General features: G+C 36.8%; 1 protein-coding gene across 1 annotated transcript in view; it reads left to right on the forward strand.

The window, feature by feature from the left end:
- The window catches only part of GHR (growth hormone receptor), a 134754-nt gene extending 119755 nt beyond the window's left edge, over window positions 1-14999 (forward strand). The window contains exons 5-10 of the mRNA XM_074932365.1: window positions 2149-2309; window positions 3311-3489; window positions 7003-7174; window positions 9093-9183; window positions 11884-11953; window positions 12210-14999. Of these exons, the coding sequence (XP_074788466.1) occupies window positions 2149-2309; window positions 3311-3489; window positions 7003-7174; window positions 9093-9183; window positions 11884-11953; window positions 12210-13172 (1636 nt within the window). The 3' untranslated portion in view covers window positions 13173-14999. The remainder of the gene's footprint in view (window positions 1-2148; window positions 2310-3310; window positions 3490-7002; window positions 7175-9092; window positions 9184-11883; window positions 11954-12209) is intronic.
- Window positions 15000-18247: the final 3248 nt, after the last annotated feature.

Below are 18247 nucleotides of genomic sequence, written 5' to 3' on the forward strand. Positions count from 1 at the left end.
ACTGTGAGTTTTGTTATATCTGTGCACAGATGTGAAGTTTGGTTACAATCCCCTTTCAAATTTTTATCAAAGTTTTATAAAGCTCCCATTGATCAGTTGCTAGATTAAAGTCTGAATGTGCAGGTCCAGGTGAAAAGGCTGCTCTGAGGCTGGAGACTATGTTTCATTGAGCCCTGTTCTATTCTGATTCGTGTTCCACTTAAGCTTTTATAATTTTCAAGTTGTTACAATGATTAGCCTGAAAGAGGACAAACACATTGCCAGTAATGTCTAAGGAAAACAGGGCTTTTGTTCACATGAAAAGGGGGATGTGAGGTTCTGTTCCATCTAAGTACTGAGTTTCATTCTTTTTTTTTCTACAGACACTTTCTACAGGTGATGATACATTTGCTTAGCAAACATAAGCCTAAAGTCTGACTCTCCTACTTACTCTTCTGAGATCTCTCAGAAATACAGGGATCCAAGTTAAAACCACTACTTAATTGTAAATGTTTAGCTGGCAGTTGTCAGTGGCATGTACCACAAGAGTACAAACTTTAAAAATTAATAGAACTCTACAATAAAGCAGTGCCACGTACGTTGAGCAGATCACATATTTCTTCTTTGTCCTAGAAATCAGAATACTTCAATAAAATATGTGAATTGAACATCCACATTAAAAATATTTCTGTTCAATATGCAAACAACATTTAAGGCTCAGGACTGAGCTCAGTCATCTTACTCAGTCTCATACTTAACAGAAGCTATAATATCAAACCACATACATATTTATCAAGTCCTGGATCTGGCAGTACTACAGCATTTCTTTTATAAAAGTGTCTGGTCTCATCAGCTAAGCACAAGACTGGTGCTTAGTGGCAGAAATCTTCTTACGCAATTTGTGTAGCATCTGCCTTTTTACTTCTTAAGCACCCACTCCAGTATTGAAGGATACTCTGGTGTAATTGATTTAGCTTAATCCTCCTACTGTGTAGCTTCAATGACTTTTAGTAGGAAAAGACATTTACAGTATATTTTTAACAAACCACAACTGTAATTTTTGAAAATATCTGTGTTCAGTCTATATTTGGGCTGAGAGACAGTATCAAGATAAAGAACAGCAACAGCAGATCTGTTTGCCATGAGATTTGTTTTTCTAAAGTGACTTCAAAAGTACTGAATAAATGTCTGTCACTTTTCCTGTAGACTATTTCAAACAATTTGGTCATTCCCGTTTTGCTTTAACTGCAGACTTTTTTGGTTTTGAACCTGCTGTGGTAGTTTCAGCTTGGCTGCATGAAAATGACCCTACACAAGTAGCAGTGTTTCTCAGTCTGAGAATTCATGCCACTCTTTGTAACTCAGCTGGTTTGTCCTTTTTAAGAGATGAAAAGAATGTGGTATTTCCTGTTGCAATTCTTTTAATTACAAAGAACATTTATGAATTTTTGAACAAAATCAGAATAGAAAAATATAAGAGGTTTCTTGCTAGCAGTTCCAAAGCACGTGTTTTAGAAGTTCTGTATCTGAAGGAATTTAGCCCTTCCTCACTGACAGTGCTGTATTTTTCTTCCCTTTGTTCACATCCTGCGGTCCTGGGTTGTTTTCCGCCAGGTCTCCTGGAGCATCCACCCTTGGGCACTTTCCCGTGTGCACAATCAGTGCTCCAGTGCCTGCTTCCCAATTCAACTCACCAGAGCAACACATTCCCCTGTCCTTTGGCTGTGCAGGTGTTGCAGTATTGATCTGCCATAAAGACTGGTTTTCACTGTTTCAGACTTAATTATGTAGATAGACATCTTACTGCAGTTTAACTTTGCCTGAACAACATTTGCGTAAATGCATTTCAAATGTACCTAAGTTTGTGGTTGCTGGTAGTCATAAGCAGCTACCAGCATAGCAAGATGTGCTCTCTGACTGTTCTTTTGGAAGCAGCATCCAAAGCATAGAAATGCCACTAACAGTACATGAGAACCTGAACTCATTTATACAGGTTCCTTGGATAGTGGTTTGGCTTCACTGTAAATCACAGTCAATATTTATATGTTTTACTCATTTCCATAAAAGTTATGACTTATCAACAATGTGTCTTGTAACATCTATAATTTGTATTTTGCAAGATCTATAAATCTCTCTCTCATTTATATTGCATTTTTGTTGTCATTCTAGGAATGATGAAGACTGGAAAGAATGCCCTGATTATATCACTGCAGGAGAAAATAGTTGTTATTTCAACACATCCTACACCTCTATTTGGATACCATATTGTGTTAAGCTTGCCAATAAAGATGAAGTATTTGATGAAAAATGTTTCAGCGTTGATGAAATAGGTATGCTTCCATTATGCATTTCCCCTTTATGTATTTATATCACAGTAGGTGTGATGCTATAAGCTTTCATATTACTCATACTGTATTTAAATTTTCCCTTTCAGAAAGGTTAGTTTCTAAAAAATATTATATATAGGAAGGGATTTGGAAAATATTGGCCAAATAAGAGTAAGAAAGCTGAAAGGATAAAATCAAATATATGGTTTCTCTTTCTGAATACCAGTGATCTCTCAAATGTGTGCAGATGAGCTCCGCTGTCCCTCTGAGCGCTTTCTAATGGATGTTACATACACTTATTCAGTGTGAACAAGGATGATGTTAAAATCTTGATCCTACAAAGTTCTGGAACCAGTTTTTTGTTACTGAATCAACACTAATCCACATAATCAGGTTGTTTATCATTTCCAAGATAGAATTTATATTTATTGCAATACAAATTGTGGCATTCTGGGACTTTGCAGATGTTATTGCTTGTTCAGAGCAGTGGTGTATGTATATGCAATTAATTTATTCCTGCAAGTGACTAGAATACCCACTGCTCTCTTTTCTTCAGCTGAGCAAAATTAGCTTAATTTTTCAGATGCCATAGTTTTTATACTTCTGTATGTTTAGTTACTAAATATTTATCTTTCTGTGTTACTCCAATTATTGTTTTTATTTGTAGTGAGAACTCTAAATCTGAATTTTAATGGAGAATTGGTTATGTCTCAGTGTTTTGTAAGCTGCTATGGAGAAAGTAGTAATAGGTAATATGTTCTTAGTCTTCTTTATTAGTCACTCAGGTGAGATTTATACAGAGCATGTCTACCACCAGGGGCAGGGTGCCTTCTTGTTACCAGACTTGTAGTGACTTTGTCATTGATTCATAGGTTTAGATTTTAATCAGCAAATATGTGGTTAATATGCTTTTTCAGTCTTGAAATCATTTAATAGTGTGTAGTAAGAATGATAATTTCACATTGAAAACTGGCTGTTTTATTCCAAATACTCTGTTTAAACAGTACTACCTGATCCCCCTGTCCACCTTAACTGGACTCTGCTAAATACTAGTCAGACTGGGATCCATGGGGATATCCAAGTAAGATGGGATCCACCACCAACAGCAGATGTTCAGAAGGGATGGATTACTCTGGAGTATGAATTGCAGTACAAAGAAGTTAATGAGACAAAATGGAAGGAGGTATGAAGCAAATATTTATTATACAATAGTCATAGTACAGTGCAGGCTTGTTCTGTCCCTAACACTTTTGTACTACTGTGAAAAGCAACAGGTTTGTAACTGCTAATTAAATGATACCTTAAGTATTAAACAATATACCCATATTCTTCTTAAGTTTTTTAGCAAACATTGTGACTTTATGCATCAAGATAGTTGACACACAGGATAAAAATAACAAACCTTGAAATCCCTGTGTTAGGTTAGAAATTTTAGCAGTAGTCAGATATATACAGGTTTTTTTCAAGGTTAAAATATTTCTCTATTGTTTTCCTAAACCTCAGCTATTTCAAACAGTGCCTAGTATTTTTAGTAGTTGGAACAAAATATTTTTCATGGAACATGTCACCATGCCAGTCCAGATTCTTCAGAGTACCTGTAAAGTTCTAGTATCTATAATTATCATTTCAGTAGATTTAAAAAAAAAAAAAAAAAGCTTTCAGTCTTTCAGTTATAGTTTAAAATTTGATACAATAAGCAAATAAAAATAATGCAGCATAGATAAGACATACAGATTTCATACCAAACAGCAATGACAAATTTGTGACAATATGGATAGTCCATGAAAAGATAAAATATATATATACCCTAAATCTTTTAAATTTTCTGTTTGAAAATCACTTCTCATGTAGCTAGTTTTCCTATTACAGGGAGGAAATTGTACCCAGCTTACCTGAATGCATACGCTAAGTGTCAGTGTGTCATGGCAAATCTGCATATGGAGAACTCTTCCTGAATACCAGGTCAATGCAATAAGAACATCATTTCAGAGAAGAACCCTTCCTTTGCTTTCCTATTAATATGAACTCAGTTAACTGACAGAAAGAAAATAGATAATACTGTTTTGAATTCATCTTAGTTGGCAAAAGGCAAATTTACCAGTTGGGACAGAGTCAAACTGGTTTGCTTGCCTTCATTTGTGAAAGACTTTGGACCCCTTCTCCCTTCTTATCCTTCTCAATGTTAGCATTTTCTGGTTATCCCACTCCTTAGTAGTAAGTCTACAGCCAAACAGGCCTGGAATGTCAAAACTTTTTTCTAAGACTTGACTGAATTTCTCTCTATACTGTTTAAGCTATACTTACTGTATAGCATTTATATTTTAAAGCCTGTGAAATGAGTTAAGTTTAGGCAGTAAATCAATACTCCTTAAGAAGTTGAAACTCTGCAGAGTATTTATGGAATTCACAAAAGCAGTGTGATAGGCAATAAGGATACCTCTTTTAAAATGCACAGTTTATTTTTTGTTTATAAGCCTTTAGGTATCAATTGTATAAATACCCTAATAAAGCTTTGTTCTTGATCCAGTACCATCAATAATTCCAGCATGCCTTGAGAATAGCTCTTCTTAGGAGAGCAAAGGTTTGAAGATCAATGTTTCTTCTTTCAGAAAACAGATAAGAAATTGCTGAATACTATACTTGCCTCAAGAAAAATAGTACTATAGGTTATCTTGTACTGCAGCTGTATATATTGTATGTTATTGTGACTTTCAGCTTAAAAAGACAAACAAGGCATAATTCCCTGAGATGCTATCAGAGCACAAAAGAGAAATTTCTGAACAAAATCTTGGTCTGGCCTAAGACAATAGCAAAACTCTGAAAAACAGCATTGGAGCAACAATTTCACTCTTTGTATTCTTTGCTACAAATCTCTTCTGTACTGACTGTTGAAGCAGAAAAGAGATAGATGTCTAGTTATACTGTTATAACTAGTGTTTTACACAAAGGATAATCTTTGACCGCTTAAATATACCATAATGTTTTGTACATATAATTGATTAAAAAAAAGATACAAAAATTAATTCATAGTACTTGACACTGTACTTACTCCCCCTTACTGAGACTTGTTTGTAATTATTTAGATGCTTTGGGATGGACATGTTTGATTTTTCATGTATAGCATTCATTTTTTTCAATCTATTTACTAATTAAAAATAGATAACTTATGAATTGAAAGAGTACTAAAACTTTAATCAGTAAAGTGTTAGTAAGTTATGGTGATAAGAGGATCAACATATTTTTCTGAGAAACTTCCTAAAAACAGTAAAATCTCCACCCTCATATAGCAGGTGTTTATGAGACAGAGTCAAATGTAATATGGCCCACAGTTTGAAAAGATTTCATCATTGTTCTTAGCTCCTTGATGGGTATCATTTTAAAATTGTACCCTCTTACCTTCAAGTGTTGCCCATTACATTCACTAGACTAAAATTATGTCTCCTCTTATGTCTCTTCAAGTCACGACTTAGCAATAGCTATACAGACCCTGTGAGGCTGATGTGTTTTCAAACAAGGTGTGAAAACAGCATCCTTAAGAATCTCCACTAATTGTCTCAGGAAAAACAAACAAACAACAAAAACCTACAAACAAACAGACAAAAACACACCCTACCCATAAAACTTTAGTGTACTATTTCTTTGTGGCTTCATAGCACAAAATAAGTAAACCTTTTCTTATACTTTTCAACTGGATAGTCTTCACATGTTAAAAACCTTTGTGGTGTAGAGCAATGGTTCTCCATGATCTTGTGCCCAACAACTAGCAGAGTAAGGCAGTCTGTGTGGGATCACTGCCTCCTCCAAAATCTGACTAGTTGATTCTCAGAACACTTGAGTCTGGAGCCACCAGGGATCAGGGAACCCCACAGATCATAGCTACCAACAGAATGTGTCTCAAGTTTAGATCATGCAGCTGCAGTGGTTATAGGATTGTATTGTTGAAGATATCATCCTTGATGCTTAAGTAAAATTAGAATATGACATCTGCCACATGAATTTCTCTTTTGAGCACATTGTCCTTATTGTAGTGTACTTTTGTTGGGCTGTTGGAACTAAAATAGAGATTCTCAGAGGAGTAATAGGAGAAATTGTACATATTAAGTGACGTCCTACGTAGTTTGATATGTGGCGGTATCCAAGTATGTTGCAGTTAGTACTTAATATAGAAGTCTCAAGATCAACAATCTGATGCCAGCTCTCACAGGTGTCCATTATCACATTTTATATGCAGTTGAAGATTTTGGGAGTTATGCAGTGTTCCCCAAATAAATACATTTGTAAGATGCAACACATCTGGTTAGAAGGCCTTTAAATCATTTCTCTTTTTACAATTCTTTAATTAATTCAGTAATGTTGTATTGTAACAGTAAAAAGGATTAACAATTTGATAAGATCAATGGGAGATGTTCACACCACCTACTTATGGCATGTAACTGGGAGCAGGTGCCTTTCTTCACTGACTGTATTGACAGAGAGCTTGGATTCTCCACTTCTTGTCCCCTGAATCACAACAAAGCCTGATGGCTAATAAGTCAAAAGTAAATGGTGTGAATTTTCTCTCTGAACTCTTCTCATGGTATCCTTACAGTTCCAAGTAGCAAAACACCTTCAAAAGTTCATTTCTGAAATCAAGAAGCTGTGTAAAATTGCCAGTACAACTCAAAACAAATAAATCACAGTCCTTCTGTCTTTACAGTTAGAACCCAGGATCTCAACAATGGTTCCACTGTACTCTCTGAAGATGGGAAGAGATTATGAGATACGAGTCCGATCAAGACAACGTACCTCTGAAAAATTTGGAGAGTTCAGTGAAATCCTTTATGTATCTTTTTCTCAAGCAGGCATTGAATTTGTTCATTGTGCTGAAGGTAAGTAAGCAAAGTGCAGCAAAATAGTTTTATAACCATGCTGTCTTTTTGTCTTTTCGGTGGTGGTGAAAGATACAGATAGCTTTAAGAATCAGAAGTAGTAACTGCTGTTGCACATCTTACAGAGCCTAAAATACAGTTAAAACTCATACTTCATTATCTAAAATGAGCACTCCAGTAGTGAATTGTCACTTCTATTAAAGTGTTATACTGCTGGCTAAGTTTGTTGTCAGAATGATGTGCTTTTATGAGCTGCCCAATTCTCTCAAGGACAAGTGAGTGTTTTTCTGATTCTTGCTTCTGTCTTCTTTTTAAAGTGCTGTTAAAGACAGAAGAAGAAACAGCCATTGAGCACCACATTCCTTTTATTAAAAGAACAAGATGGTGCCTTTTCCTGAAGCATTCTCAGGTCTGAGCTACTAAATTAACTTTTCAAAATATGAGCTTTTCATCAAATTATTTTAACAGGCTGCTTCACTTCATTTTCCAGGGTATTAATGAAGATGTTAAATAAAACCACACGTAACTCTTATTTTTCAAAATCTTGCTATATTTCCATTTTTAACTCTTCATATTACTAGTTTTCATTCCTAATATATATGAACAGCTAATGTTCTGGACATGTGGATTAACCCCAGCTGCATTAAGTTGTCAAGTTTTTCATATTAATAAAATTAAAATACTGTGAAAAGCTAAGGCCATCCTACAAGCACAGTTTTCTTCAGTCACTGCAATTCAGATTCTGCAAGTTAATCCATACCCATACATCTCACACACCAGTAGTGATCTGATTTAACTGAGAATTTATTCTTGCTTGTTTTGTATATCAGCTTTAGAAACACAGAATTAAAATTTAAATTTTCCATGTATTAAAAATTTAGACTAGTTAAATTCAAATGCAATATTCTAACTTTCTGAAGCAGCTGGACATTCACAGGTGTCACTGACGTGACAAGGAGCTACTGGTTCTTCATTAAAATAGGAACCTGTCTAACACAGATATATCCAGATAGGACTTTACTCATGCCTGAAAACAAGTCAAAATCTAAGCTAGAAGCACAGGGATAAAACTGGTACCTGAATTTGTTTTTTCCCTGAGAGAATGTATATTTATGTTCATGTGTAGAATTCTAAAGCTTTCTGCCCAGTATTTGTTGGCCCAAAAAATGAGTGAAATTAGGATGGAAAACTTAAAATTGGGAACAAATTAGAAGAACCTAAAACTACAGCCAGAATAAATTTCTCTATACTTTGTATTCTACAGTGTCACCTTAAGTATAATGGAATTTCCAGTCTTTAAAAGATAAACCATTTCATTTATCAGCATTGTTTTTCATTCCTACCATATTGCATTTCCCAATGACCTGAATTTTTTGTAGCCACCTGCAAGGTAAATAAAAGGAAGATTTTTATTTTCCCAGTTGATGGTTCACAACATAACTAATGTTCAGCCTTTAGAAAGAGGAGCAGTATGCTTTTTGACACCACCATATTTTAGCTTCTGTGAGAGAGTTTGCCTATGATTTAGTATGCTATTAATAACATTCTCTCAGCTCGGGTGAGCAAGCAGTAACATGGTCTGTGGCATTATATGCTGTCAGGACTACTGGTAGCATGTTCTTCATGAGTGATTGTGCTACATAATATTGTCTGCACTAAGATCTTGTTTATATTTTAAAACCCAGTTCTGTTTTTGCAGGCAGTCGCAGTGAACCTACAAATGCATCATGGAAAGTAGTGAGACCAAAAGGGTGTTTTTATTTCTTCTTAACACAGAACTTTCACATATAAGTAACCAAAAATTCTCTTACAAGTTTTTACCACTTTGGAATCCTCAGGTGGTGGAAGAGAAGGTTGAAATTAAAGATGCAGAAGAGATTCAGATCCCTACTAACATGGTTTTGTTCTGTTTTTTCAGAAATTGAGTTTCCATGGTTCTTAGTTGTTATCTTCGGAGCATGTGGGCTGGCCGTAACAGTGATCTTAATCCTGCTATCTAAACAACCAAGGTAGAAAGTTTTTATTTGTCAGATTTTATGTGCCTGTAGCTTAAAAAATAGGGTGCTTCAGTGGTTTCAAATCTGGGGGACTAGAAACTATTTTGAGGATTGCCCATTCTCCTAAACCACATGGCATCTGCATGTACTGTCCCTCAGCATGGGAATCTGAATATGTTGACAGTTCTTCCTTTTGGATTGCAGAACATTTTATTCTACAGTATTTACATAGTTAATTTACTTGGGCTTTGAAGGGGATTCTTTTTAAAGTCCATTCAAATTTTGTAAACACTATTTTTACCTACATACTTTTCAAAAGTTTCACACAAATGTAACTATATATTTGGTTTTGTTCTTAGGCTATTCCACTAATCTCTGACTATTTCTTCATTGAGCCAAGGGAAAGAGCGTGAGTCATAGGGGAGTATTTGGTCTCTGTGGATAGACTGGCTTCTATAAATAACAGGAATAAAATAAAACAAAACACAGGATTGTGTCATAAAACCTATAAAATTGTGTCATTATAAAAATGAAACAATGACACATTTTTATCTATATAACAATTACAAAATGGTCTCAGAATGAATTCATCCCCTAATATGTGTGTTCAGGGGTAGGTTTTGGCAGAACAATTCAGCTTGAATGTCCTACGAGTACTGTCCTAGTTTGTGGAGCAACACCATGGTCAAGTCCCAGTGCACACATGCGTGTTGTCAGTGGTCTTGTATACACATTTTGAAAAGGAACATGAGGTGTTTTGCACATACCAGCATAAGGACAAGTAATTGAAATGAAAACAATATGGTGCAGTTGGAGCAGCTCTAAAAAAATAATTTAGTCAAGCAGCACTATGCTTTGGCAGAGCTTAATTTCAGGAAGCCACTCCCTGCAATAGCATCCTGGTCCCACAGTTAAGAGCAAAGCTCTTGATACAGTGCATGACAAAATCTTGATGTGTCAGAATGGAGTAAGAACAACTTGCACGAAGGGCCAGGACCTCACTAAGGTCAGCATACTGAGGAAGGAGTGGCTTTGTCACAAAAGATCTTGAGGACTGAAGCATGTCTTTGATCAGACTGTTATCTTCCATGATAATCATGACTGCTGGAGGAAGCTCTCCCCCACTGAGGACCCTTCATCTGGAAAGTTTTTCTGGACCTGTGGGCCTGCATCCTTTCCTTCAAGCTGGTGCACTTGGTGGTAGGAATGGCAGTGTCTTCTGCAGAGGAGCAGGCTGCGTAGATTTCCCATAATGCAGAATATCCAGACTCAGTTTTCTTCTGTATATGAAAAGATACCAGTTCATATTTTCCTCAAGTCTGATCTCACAAGATCTGAACCATACTCCCTAGGACCTATGGCCTGGGGTTAGGCCATATGAGTTGAAAGATGCAGGCTTGAATTATGCAAGACCAAGAAAGGAGCACAGTGTGGTTCTCCCTCCTGAATTTTCCAGGCAGCAAGTGGTAAAATCCCTTGACTGTTTTGTTAGAAGCAGTGCCCAATCCTGTCAGAATAGATGATTTGTGGACTCAACTGTAAGTGCAAGTCAAACTGGTACCCTGAGAGCTCAGCCAGTGCATAGCTAACACAGCCCCTCCAGGGGTTAGGTGGAAAATTACTGGAGTTCTGGCTCTCACTGAGGCTTGCTGGGCAGAACTTTGAGTGTCTGCCAAAAACAAAAACAGCTGGGGAATTTGGGCCTTCCATAGTTAAGCAGAAGGTGACTAAATTCCTCTCTAGCATTCCTTAAGACTCCTGTGATCCTCTCTGGACCTCACCAAGGTCACTAACAATACAGCAAAACTAACATTTGGATTTAGATCTACCATTCCCACAGCTTACTTTCTAAAACACACAAGTAATGCAGTATAAAGAGGATGTTGGATTTTCCTTTTGGGAACTACCTGTTTGCAAAAGAAGGAGGGGTATAAAATGGAGGAGATAATCATGATAGTCTATTGTTGGATTATTATTAATGAAAAATCGTCCTTCTATTTGGGTTTTGGGGTGGTTTTTTTGTCCCCTCAAAGAATTAGAAATTCACTTTATGAAGGATTAGAATAATATGTATTTCCATGGTATGTACAAGCATAAGCAAGTTACTAGTTCTTTCTCAACAAGGGTAAAGCCCTGTCATTATTATATATTACTTGTTATGTTAGTAGTTCAGAAAACAAAAGTGTCATAGAGATGGCAAAATACTAACCTAAATTTTTGCAGTTGTGTTTCTGTTTTATTTATAAATTCTAAAGTAATTCACTTTTTCACCAAGTCCCTTTTTCTATTTCCTTATTTAAATTCATTGGGCTTATGCAAGACTACTGTTTGCCTGAAAAAAAGAATTTTGAGAAAGTCACTCTGCACACTGAGGCTTGTATGAGGTTCCTCTTAAAATTATATAAAAAAGGGAAATATTGACAGAGATCTAGGAATTTACTCTCTTTTTATAAAGCATTAAATTTTCAAAGACCAGACTCCAGAATGGATTCCCACATAAATGTATGTGATTTCAACAAGGAAGGCTGCAGAAAACTTGGTTTTTATTTGCACTGAGAGAAAACAGTAATTCTTCTCTTTAGGACTATTTGAAATTGAATCTTCAAACGTTTCAGTTTTGAAGTAATTAAGTAAAAACACAGTGTACGGCTCGCTTCTTTCTAATTTCCTCAGGACCACTGTCAATTAAAAGCCATCATTTATTTTTTCTAGGTTAAAAATGCTGATTTTTCCTCCTGTGCCAGTTCCAAAGATTAAAGGGATTGATCCAGATCTCTTGAAGGTAAGATTGTGCTCTGAAATCTATGGTGGGAATCACTGTAGTAGTAGCAGGTGACAATTGCTGTCCCAGACAAAAAAATTTTGTAGGAAAAAATTGTGACATGGGGTAAATGGCCACAGCATAGTTTTCATAAAATAAAAAAACCCCTTGCAGTTATTACATCAGCTACAGTTACCTTTTCTTAAGTTAACATCATGAGAAGTATGAGCATGTTTTATTAATTCCTTCATAATATTCGGGTTTTTTTGATTTATAGAAAGGAAAGCTAGATGAAGTGAACTCCATCTTAGCCAGCCATGACAACTACAAGACACAGCTATACAATGATGACTTGTGGGTTGAGTTTATTGAGTTGGACATAGAAGACCCTGATGAAAAGAACAGAGTCTCAGATACAGACAGGCTCCTGAGTGAAGATCATCTGAAATCACACAGTTGCTTGGGAGCAAAGGATGATGATTCTGGACGGGCCAGTTGTTGTGAACCAGATATTCCTGAGACAGACTTTAGTGCAAGTGACACATGTGACGCCATATCTGATGTTGATCAGTTCAAAAAGGTAACTGAAAAAGAAGAGGATCTCTTGTGCCTTGATAGAAAAGATAATGATGAGTCACTTCCAAGCCTTGCCAACACAGACACCCAGCGGGCGCTTATGAATACTCAGTCTGAAAATAACCAGCTGTGGCCACCTTTTGCAGACAGCATTGTCTCAGCTAGTCCATCGGTCCATACCCAGCTAAGTAACCAGAATTCATTGACAAATACTGACTTTTATGCGCAAGTGAGTGATATTACTCCAGCAGGCAGTGTTGTACTTTCACCAGGGCAGAAATCCAAGGTGGGGAGAGCACAATGTGAAGGCTGCACAGAACAAAACTTCACCATGGACAACACCTACTTCTGTGAGGCAGATGTGAAAAAATGTATTGCTGTGACTTCCCATGAAGAGGATGAGCCGTATGTTCAGGAGCAAAGCTGTAACGAAGACGCTTACTTCACCACAGAGAGCCTTACCACTACTGGTGTCAATTTTGGAGCTTCAACAGCAGAAATGCCAAGTTCAGAGATACCTGTCCCAGACTATACATCTATTCATATCGTTCACTCTCCACAAGGCCTCGTGCTCAACGCAACTGCACTGCCTGTGCCAGACAAGGAATTCAATATGTCTTGTGGCTATGTGAGCGCAGACCAGCTGAACAAAATCATGCCGTAGCTCTTCTTTGACTAGGTGCGTGCAGTATTTCACAGCAGAGAGTCAGCTTGGGCTTGTATGCTGAAACCAAAATGAAGTCTAAAAGTTTCTTGTGGTTCTTATAATTTTATCTAAAATGTTGCAACGTAAAATATTCATCAAAATATTCCTATTGTGTTCTGTAAATATTATCTATGAATTTGTCTTGAGACTGTTTCACTAGAAGTGACTGTCTTGTTCTTGTGGGTGTTGATTTTTGTGATACTAAGCATTGAAATTACTATGTTTAATGTACAGTAAATCATGCATTTTGATAAAGCTAAAAATCAGGTGGTTTAAAGTCTAAGAATTTAGTAAAAACTGTGCTGTTGGAAGAGATCTTTATATCAGTAATTGGGAACTGAAGATACAGATGAAAACCAAAAACAGCTTGAATAAATAACACACCTATTTTGATTTATATAAATTAACAAAATATATTTTAATATTTTAGTCATAAAAACATAAACATTTTCTATTACAGTAGACACTGTAATTCAATTATGGTGACCCATCCAAGGAATGTAATTGCTGCAACCTTAAAAAGGAGTTTTCTGTTTTATAAAAGTTTTGTTCACAGCAGAAAGAAGAAATAGATTTTTACAGAGCCATTTTATACCTCCAAAGAACCATGTAGAGAAATTTTAAAATATTGTAGAAACTTAAAGTAACTGGTTCTATTACTTTCTTATCGTAACTAATATAGAAATATACATTCAATTTAAAGTTTTGTAGAAAACATTAAAATATACAAAATATTTGGGCAATTTATTCTGTTCTTCATCAGATTCTGGTTAATGCTAATAATATATCTTTTTGTAAGCAAAATTTTGTTGACCACAGTATTAAACAGTGTGCAACTGTACTTTCGTTGAAAATTTTTGAGAACACATGAATATACTCTGGTGACTTAGCAGCATAATCTCTTCACATCTGACCAACTTCTGAAGCCCTCCTACAGCCAAAGGTATCACTACATTTATTAGTTTGTGCCACATAAAGCCTTGATTAAAAAAAAAATAAATAAGGACTTCAGGAGTTAGCCAGCATTTTTAAAGATGTAACAGGATTAAAAGGCTTCAGTGGAAGAAGGGAATTGAATATGGTATTGTTCAAAAGTTTTTGGTTTTGCAGCCTAACAGCATCTCCTCTGACTGTGTTAGGCAGTGTTTCAGAATGAAAGGAGAGAGAACTGAAACTCAGTGAGAAAGCTCTCTTTGTTCTTACGTAAATTAAGAACTTGATGGAGCTTTGCAATGAACTATTACTGCTTCAGAAGTTACCTTCCTAGGGTTCTTCTTAGAAAGCAGATAGGGACTCTCATTTCTTTGACCTGACCTGAACAGAAGTGCATGAAGTGCAGCAAATGCAGGTCTTGCTCAAGATGTCTCCCACAGAACTTACTGATGCTCTCTTTCTGACCGAGGGCTACAGGACTGGGCCCAACAAGGGGGTGGGATTTTTAAGTTTAGCACGTACTTTATGGTAAATGTGCATTAGATATTCTGCTAATTTGCTGCTATATTTTTCTAACAGCTACGTTATTTAGTTTCATATAAAATTTCGTAGATGATAGACACAAATGCAAGTAATGCCTATGTGTGTGTTTGGAAGAAGTTTCTTACTCTGTTTCTATTGCCAAAAATAGTTAAATACCTCAATCAAACTCAGAATGTCATTTTGGTACTTTACTGGTCACACAAGCCGTTATATGCTGGTCAGAAGCTGTGTCTTTCAGTTTCTATTTAACTTTCTTAATGTCAGTGTTTTGTTTGTTTTTCTCAAAGTTTAATAAATGTATTGTCCTGACACAGTGTGTTTTATTGCAGGTAATTATTCTTTCATGGAAAATAGAGATTTTATTAGGAGAAATCAGGAGTATTTCTCATTGAATAAAGTAGAATGCAGCTTTCCTTAGAATAGAAGCAATGTCTAATAGAGATCAGTGTTTTCACTGATTGATATGTATATAGTTAAAAATAGAAGCATGGACCTAAATTTATAGATGGAGGTAGGACGTGCTGTACCCAGAACTGGCCAAGACACATGTTACTAATTCAGCAGATCAGTTTACCTTTGGCTGGCACAGCCCATAGTTGCAAATTAAAAGCTGTGCTAGTTTGAGTTACACCTACAGTTGAATCCACAAATCGGATATTTTGACAAACCTCGATAGTTACTTGTAGTGATAGCTAAAACCTAGCAGTATATGAACTCTGAAAAATCAGAATTGTCAGATATTCTGTCTCTATGGAAAATGCCGTATCTTGAACTTCTCCCAGTCCGTGCACTACTGCCTGTCTTCTCTCTCTCGAGGTGGGGAAGGAGCTGTTGGAGGAATCAGTTAGGCAAGGGTAAGCCCTTTCTCCCAAGGGAATCAAGGTGTGACTCAGTTCCTCTACACAGACATCCTGTGCCATTTAAGGTATGTAATCAGGCTTCCAGGTGCTAGCCCGAACAGCACAGGTCGTGTGTATGTTTTGTCTTATCTAAAAGCCTGAATGATGGTACATGCATGTTTGGGCAGTTGAACTCATCCCCAGTGAAAGAAAACATCTTCATGAATGTAAACATCTTTGTGTCAGGTAGGTCTGGACTGTGTTTGGGCAGTTGAATTGATCCCCAGTGGAAAAAAACAGCTTCAGGAATGCAAACATCTTTGTGTCAGGTAGGACTACGTTACTGTTGTAGTTAATAGTCTAAAGAGCTACTTAGCTGACCAGATACAGGTGTCTGCTTTAGGTGAGCTGATTAGGGCTTTCTACTCTTCAAGATTAGAATGGAGCATGGACATCTTGCTCATATTCAGACACCAAATATATTTGTTAAAGACATATTGATGTTGGTGTGAATTTCCCCTTGGCTGAGCCATTGGACAAGGTAAGCCAGAGAGGGCGTTGCTGTTTTCTTTTGGTTTATACTGTCTGTTGAAACAACTTTGTAGAACTCAATTCAGATGAACTATCCTGATGACTAAATATGCTTGCTTATATCTCATGCTTGAAGAACTGAGCTTCAGAGGGTTTATGCCTTTTATAAGTCTCTAAAAATACCCAAGTTCCAGTGGGAGTTGGAGAATTCACAGCTTAAAGAAATTACAGTGAAGACAATGGTTCACCACTGCCATGTGGGGAACTCCAGCTCCTGCTGCTCTCACTGTGCCAGTTCCAGTGCTCTCTGCCAATGCCCTTCCATGAGTTGATCCAACTTTCTAAAATCTGAGAAAATCATGAAAGTAAAGTATCAGAAGTTCCTTTCTGTTGATTAATGAGTTAAACTGATTGAGCAAAGTCCCAGAAGAAAGGCAGGAACACGTGGCCAAGAGCTAGAGTGATCTTCCCAGGAGAAAACAGCTTCCTCATGCAGCTCACTCATGCAGACAAGAAACAGAAAGGATACACAGCTTAAGGTAGGTGTGTGTTTGCAGGGACATAGTGTAGTGATCTCTTTTGGTAGTAACTATCCCTAGGTCAGCTTAAAGGGACTGTGAAAAACCAGCTTGAGCTCCCTTCCACATCCAACAGCAGTGCAGCTCAAGTAATCACATGCCTAACAACTGCAGCTTGTGTTCAGAAGAGAAATCCAAGCATCAGACTTGCAGTTGTCCCTGAGCTTTACATTTTATACTGACAGTCTGCTGTTTTCTTACAGAACACAGCAACCTATTATTTCAAGACATGGTGCACTTGCCAGACACAGAAAAGGTTATACACATTTGCAAAGTAACCTGTTTATTTACTTTCACCTTCTCTCTGAAGTGGAAAAAAATATATCTGTGCTGTAAAGACCCCCTGGACCAGTAATTTTTTATCTGCTCTCTTATTCACTTTGAGAAATAACGCTGCTGTCCCAATGCCAGACATATGGATCAATATAGAAGTGTCACTTTTATATTGACTCATATTCATTCTTTTAGAAATGCCTACTAAAACGGTAGTTTCCAGGTTTAATCAATGGCTAAATTGTACAAGGTGAAAAGAAATAGACATCACAGATGGACACTGTAAGCAAGGAGCACTCTGGTGATAAACCCAGTATTTTTCACTGCATTTAAGTTTTTGGCATGTAAACTGGCCACATTTGTTCCCGTACTTGGAATGACATTTCACTCATACATTGCCTGTCAGAGGCTAGTCTGTGTGAATATCTGTATTTGGAAACCATGTTGGTTCTCAAAAGCAAGCAGGACTCAAGTTGCTCTGCTGGCTGCCTTTTGGTGTCAGCAAGAAGCACACCTCACTTTGGAGGAGTTTCTTTCTGAGCCTCTTTTCTCAATGAAAGACAATGCATATTTCCAAGGCTTCAAGCTGTTACAAGAGACTGAAACAGCACCATCTATACTGGTTTGCATTCAGATAAGAAATAATTTTGTCAAACATAATGACTTACACTTCTGTTCTTTACTACCTGAGTTGAAATATTTTTCTTGACTGCTGGTTTTGGCTGTGTGATGCTTAGTTGATGGCTGCGGTTAAACCACACTGACATGATACAGGAGATGAGATCAGCACCTTGTGAGATTTGTTCACCCATTCTGAATGAAAATTAACATTATCAAAGGTATGGGGTTTTATTTCAAAATAGTTGGAGTACTAAACAAGAGATGAGTGTTCTATAGACTTGCTGTGTTTTTAGAAATGCTTCAAGTTAATGGTGGCAATCTACGTTGGGAATACTCTACCATCATTCACAGCTTAGTATATACAATTGTGTATGCATCAGCACAGTTGTAAGAATGGAAATTAATGCTCTGGTTCAAAGAGAAACTTAAAACCGTATGACATGTAGCCACAGGCAACCTTTTAGCCCTGCACTGAGATGTGCTGTTTCAGGGGCTTAGTACCAGACACCCTATGAAAAGGAGTGCCTGACTCAGATTGCCTGATTTGAGAGGAAAAGGAAGAAAAAGTTTAGCCCATGTTGTTATTTTTATTAGGAAGCAATGCAAACTTGGGGGGGTGGACAAAGAGGTAGACACTACAGAATATTACTTTTTCATTACCCATTTTTCAGTTCTAATTCAGAATATCCTAGTTCACCAGAACAGTGGAATGGGT

Source organism: Athene noctua, chromosome Z (genome assembly GCF_965140245.1).
Source record: "Athene noctua chromosome Z, bAthNoc1.hap1.1, whole genome shotgun sequence".
Taxonomy (NCBI): domain Eukaryota; kingdom Metazoa; phylum Chordata; class Aves; order Strigiformes; family Strigidae; genus Athene; species Athene noctua.